Source organism: Bubalus bubalis, chromosome 2 (genome assembly GCF_019923935.1).
Source record: "Bubalus bubalis isolate 160015118507 breed Murrah chromosome 2, NDDB_SH_1, whole genome shotgun sequence".
NCBI lineage: Eukaryota > Metazoa > Chordata > Mammalia > Artiodactyla > Bovidae > Bubalus > Bubalus bubalis.
Genome location: NC_059158.1, coordinates 137661296 through 137667295, shown reverse-complemented (window position 1 = coordinate 137667295; position 6000 = coordinate 137661296). Strand labels below are relative to the sequence as shown.

General features: G+C 38.7%; 1 protein-coding gene across 3 annotated transcripts in view; it reads left to right on the top strand.

Moving 5' to 3' along the window:
• The first annotated feature begins 307 nt into the window (after positions 1–307).
• The window catches only part of PGAP1 (post-GPI attachment to proteins inositol deacylase 1), an 80510-nt gene continuing 74817 nt past the window's right edge, over positions 308–6000 (top strand). For 2 of the 3 annotated variants that reach the window (XM_044936804.1, XM_044936806.1), the window contains exon 1: positions 308–598. In XM_044936804.1, the coding sequence (XP_044792739.1) occupies positions 452–598 (147 nt within the window). In that variant the 5' untranslated portion in view covers positions 308–451. The remainder of the gene's footprint in view (positions 599–6000) is intronic. The other variant, XM_006078141.3, reaches the window with a different exon arrangement.

The following is a 6000-nucleotide window of genomic DNA, read 5'->3' as shown; positions in this document are numbered from 1 at the left end:
CCACCAGACGCCCACTCTCAGTCCTTCCCTCTCCTCGGCTCCAGGACTTCCGCGCTCTCCCATGCCTCTCTCGTCCCCCCTTTACCGCTCTTCTTTCTTTCCAGCCGGCCTCTTCCCTTTCCTCCTTTTCCTTTTCCTTGCGCCCTCTCCTTCCTCACCTCACCCTCCAGCCCAGCCCACTCCGCGCTCTCTTTTCTCAGTCCTCAGATTCGCGCTCCCGCGGCAAACGCCGCCTCCGCTCTCGCAGGGAGACGCTGGGCTGGAAGGTTTTGAGAGGCTGCGCGCAGGCGCAACGCGCGGCGCGCGCGCGCGGGCAGGCCGGGCGTCCGGGCAGGCCGGGCGTCCACGCAGGCGCGCGCGGCTCGGGTTTCGCTCCCGCGCGGGCAGGGGGACGTTCTTCTGCTCCCTCGGTCAGGGCTGAGGGCCCCACGGCTATAGTGGGGGAGGCATCATGTTACTCCACTCTGTCAATCTCTGGAACCTGGCGTTTTATGCCCTCATGGTCTTCATGGCCACCCTGGGGCTATGGGACGTCTTCTTCGGCTTTGAGGAAAATAAGTGCAGTATGAGCTACATGTTTGAGTACCCGGAGTATCAGGTGAGGTTCTGCCCTCCCTTCGTGGCCGCTCCAAGGCTCGGGCCCCTCCAGCCTTACCCTTCGGTGCGTTTCCCCTGCCTCGGCTCCCCGCGCCTCTCCCTTCCCCTTACCCCTACTGCGTCTCTGCTTTCTTGGCCCCATAATACTTCCCAGCCCCCCGCGATCCCCTTCTCTTGCCCTTTGTGTCCTGTCTTCTCGGTGGGGTCCTTGATAGATGGTTCCCGGAGCATCCCCCCCCGCCCCCCTCGAGGTTGCTCCCAGTTCCCCCGCCCCGTTCGCGGTCCCGAATCCCGAGCAGAGAAGGGCCGGGCCCGACGCCCCTCATCCCCGGAGACTCAGCTCCAGTCCCTTTCCCCAAATCCTTCCTCCCAGCCTTCCTGTCTTAACAGGTGCTCCGAGCCCTCCTTTGCTTCCCACACGCCGAAATTCTTCCCCTCCCGCCCAGTAGTTTGAGTGTCAGCTCTTGCTTTTCTAGAAGGGAACCAAGCTTCTACAGAGCGTATATTGCCTAGATAGTTCCCAGGTCTGCTTTAGAGACTTCAGGGATTTACCTGTATGTGAAAGGCTAACCTGATGAGTAAGTAAATGAGGAACTAACTCATTTCTCTCCTGGGAAGGTTTTGCGGAGCCCCCTAGTCTTGCAGGTCCTGGGTCGGTGCCTGTGCTTGCTTCCTGTATAGAGGCGTGTCGCCCCTTACCGGTTGAATGTAAAATCTATTTCCTGGTGGTGGTTTTGTTTTCTCCCTGTATTTGGAATTTTAAAAAGACCCGGCCCTTCTTTCTATCTCTCCGCCCCCACCTTTCTTTATGTTTTCGATATTTTCAGTCACAGTTGCTTTATCGGTTCAGCATAGTAGACTCTAGAATTTCATTCATGACCAGCTGTAAAAAGAGTGACAAATTACACAGGCATCCAAAGAAATTTCACCGGAATGATTCTTTCCTTTCTAAATGCATCTCCTAATTATGGAATATATATTTTAATGATAACTCCCTACCGTAAAAAGTATGTGTACTATAATACATACTGATAAGATGCATTTAAAACCATAGAAAATTTATTTGAGGTGAGGGATGCAGATCCTGGTTGTTTCCGTGTACAGGTCATTATGGAGGAATATTATTTGATTATCCTGCTATTTTTTAGATCTTAAAACTACTTAAGATTTAAATTGCTGAAGAACATTCTTTCCCATGGGCAAAATTCAAATTTAGATTTCATTTGTTTTGATATCTACCTTGCGTGGGATTGAGATTTGATTTGTTTTGAGATCTTTACCTTGGATCAGTGCTTATATGGAAGCTTTTGATATCAGATACTATTGAGCGAACAGATTTTAGCATATTACAGTGGTCTTTTAATTTCTAAATGAATATGCTGGTTTATGTTTATCAGAGGCTGCATATAGTTAAATATATGGGCTTTTAGTTTAAATTTTTTAAAAACTGAAAATAGAGCCTTTATAATCTTTTATTTTTCTTTGGTTTAATTAGAAAACTCCCAGTAGATTGAAATAGGTCGTTTTAGTTTTGTACTGCATTGAAGAATTTAGTTAAAATGGAAACAATACAGTACTAATTCCCATTTATTTTTGGATTATCCACAATTATTGAAGCTATCTTAACATTTCAAGTAGTAGAAATCACTTAGTGTTGGGAACAAAGCAGCATAATATTGACTGGAAAGACACAGAAAATTAGTGTAGCTAATGCAAAAAAGCTGTTTGGGTTTTTTGTTGTTGTTGAATAGTCTTATTTATTTTTGCTGTTTGGGGGTTTATTTATTTTTGAGGTTTTATACTTACGTTAATAATACGTTAGTACTGTAATATTTGAGTGGCAGGAGTTTTGATACACATTTTCAATAAATGTTTATCTTTATGGTGTAAAAAGTGTTTATTCATTACAGTATTTGTGTTTGACTCTTCATTTTATTGTGCACACTAGGTTGCAGAAGCTGCCTACAGAAATGAGTCATTTTGAGTATAATTGAGATTTCTGGATAACTGGGGGCTTTCTATTAAGAACCAATTATTTGTTTAAAGTATTCTAAACATATTTTTATATTGCTTTTAGTTATATTTTATATTAAGCTCTAATTGTTCACACATTGGTATCCAGCGTATGGAATATCCTAGTTACTGTTTTTTTTTTTTCTCTTTCTTGATGCTTTTCTTCTTTTTTTACTTCTTGTTTACATATTCTTTAGCAGAATTTTAGAGGCATTTAAAAGGTTGGTTGAAACATGCTCAGTTTTATTTTCCACTCTAAAAATAAAATGTGGCACAGGAATTTGAAACCCTAAAAATTGTTTTGAATTAAAATTTTTTTTTATTATTTCTTGATCCTCTACCTTTGGTTTTCCTATATTCACTTATTCAGAGTTAGTTGAACATCTCACAAACCTACCAGGCAAAATATACATTACCCATGAAAGCTTTTGCCTTACATTTTAGCCAAATTGTAGAATTTGAGACAAAAACATCTGTGTTGTTTTTTTTCATACAATAATTTATTTGACTGTAGATATGTCACTTCCTCTATGAAAGGAAATGCTGATATTGGGAAATGAAAATCACTTATTTTGTTACTAAGTGTGATGTTTATTTAGTATATCATTTAATGACTTCTCTGTGTAAGTAAATTTTAGATATGGGATTTGGGTGAGGAGGAATTAGAGATAAATCAGATGTTGTGCCTTTAAATTTGTCTTTAAAGTATAATGAGGGAGACAGGAATGAAATGAATAGGCAAAATATGTGTTGAACATTATAATTTCACTGTAAGAGTGTGTACAAGGCTCTTCACAGAAGAGAACAGCCATGTTCATCTTGGGTAGTCAACGGTTATAGAGAAGAGGTTGTGTACTGGGCAATGTAGGATATGTATGTAGTTCACACAGTGCCGAAACAAGAAAATTGCAGGAATAAAGAACATTTGTGAAGGTAGGAAGGCACCAGGATACTATTCCATAAGTAGTATTTATATTATGTTATCATTTTTATGAAAAGGAGAAAATAACCTAAGACACATTTGCTTATATTTGTGTATATTGTACATGTAAACTACTTCTGGAAGCACAAACTGCTAACATTGATTGCCTTCTGAGTAGGTAATTGGATAACTAATGAACCCAAGGGTAGTAGAGCTTTTTCAGTATATACCGTGTTGAATCTTGAATTTTGGAACATATTAAAACATTTAAAATATGGCATATATAAGTTATAAGGAAGTAGGTAAGAATAATTAGAACCAGGTTTTAAAGGACCTCTCAAGTGTTTATCATCTGTGTGTGTAGTGAAGAAACACATAAGCTATATATTTTAACAAGGTTATTTCTTGACAGCAGTATGGACTATGGATTGTTAGTCTTTGGTAGGGGAGAGTTCTCATTTAAAATAATCAATTTAAAATATATTGGAGTCCTGTTGCTATAAATGTTTTCTTTTTTTAAACTCCTTGACCATCTTCTGTTTTTTAAACATCATCCTTTTTGTGTACCTATATCTTTTCTGTCCTCAATCGAGGCAATACCCTTCCTGTCTTTTCCTGCCACTTACTCCCAACTTGAATTTTGTTGGAAACACAGTTTTGCCATTGCCTATGATTCCCACTTTATGTTTTTGTTCTATGTCTTTTTTTCCATCTTTATGCTTTTTTCTACTCCATATTATATGCAGTCATATTTTTAAATGTACATTGTCTCACTATAAAATTGCTTTTATAATAGTGGATTATGAAATTTATCAAATAATATTCTTTTGCTTATTTTTCTGACTCCAGGGAATTAAATACTTTTTTGGATATATTTGATTGTTTATCCTTCTTAGTTAGTTTTCAACTCGTTCAAAACTTTGTTTAGTCACCGTCCTAAAAAGAACCTACTGCGTGTGTGCTACTATCTCAAATAGTGTGCTAAATTATAAGAAGTTAAGATAACTGTTCCCTTGTTCTCTCATTTTTTTCCTTGCATAATTTATACCTAAAGAACAAAATATTGCATCCTTTTTATTTTTGATTATGTACTGTGCATAATTAATATTGGGACTAATTTGAGTTGAGTTAAATAAACACATCTTAAAGCAAATAGTTGATATCTCTGTATTTTGAATATTTGAGGAGATAAAGTTGCTAGTAACTTAAACAACAAGCTCACAGTCTCTCAAGTTGTTTTCATGGTGTTATTGGCACAGATTGTTTATGGTGCCATCCTCAAATATTCAGGAATTTGCATAAATGATCAGAATTATTCTTTTTAGAACAGTGATTTTTTTCAGTAGTCATTACCCATTTACAATTTTCAAAATTCACTCAGTAGTTAAAATTTTTACCAAGCACGTGTACATGACTAGTTTAGTTTAGTCACTCAGTCATGTCTGACTCTTTGTGACCCCATGGACTATAGCCTACCAGGCTCCTCTGTCCATGGGATTTTCCAGGCAAGAGTACTGGAGTGGGTTACCATTTCCTTCTCCAAAGGATCTATAACTGCTAGATCATTAAATCTCTTGATGTCTCTTTAAATAAAATCTACTTTCAGTATAACTGGCTTTATTTTTTAATGGTCTCTCAGTTAGTCTCAATGTTAGCTGCTCAGTCGTGTCCAACTCTTTGTGACCTCATGGACTGTAGCCCACCAGGCTCCTCTGTCCATGGAGTTCTCCAGACAAGAATACTGAAGTGGGTTGCCATTCTCTTCTCCAGGGGATATTCCCAACTCAGGGATCTAAGCCGGGTCTCCTGCATTGCAGGCAGATTCTTTACTGTCTGAGCCACCAGGGAAGCCCTTAATTGTGTCTATCCCTTAGGGGTAAAAGAGAAAAAGAAAAAAAAAGGAGCAGAAGAAGATCTTATGCTTTACTACTAATTTTATAGATGCCTACCTTTTGGGGGTGACATTAAGACTTCATTTATATTTTGTTGAAAGAAATGTCAATTACTGCTCATTTGGTAAATAATAATATGAATTGCAGAGTAGTTTTAGGCTCGCTGACAAACCATGCACCAGGTCCATGAAAACTGAAACAGATGCTAATTCATTGGAATGTTTGTGGTGAGAAGACTGTCCATGTCTTGACCAAGTCATGGCTGTAGGATTCAGATTAATTTGTTAAGTACATTGTAGGTCAAGCGTATTAAGTTGAGAGGTAGGAAAGTTGCATTATAAAACAAACTTACTTTCCTTTGAATGATACAACAGCTTGGAGTATATGTTAGGACCTGAGTAAAAGGAGAGAGACATTACAAAACAGTTTAAAATAGCAAAAAAGAATTCATTTAATAATGGAAAGCTTTTATCATTTCTAAGTATAATTGATAAGTGATACTAAATTTAATGCATTTTCAATTATGTTAACATGGAGCATGTTGACATAAACCAGTACTTTTCTCTTGTCAGCAGC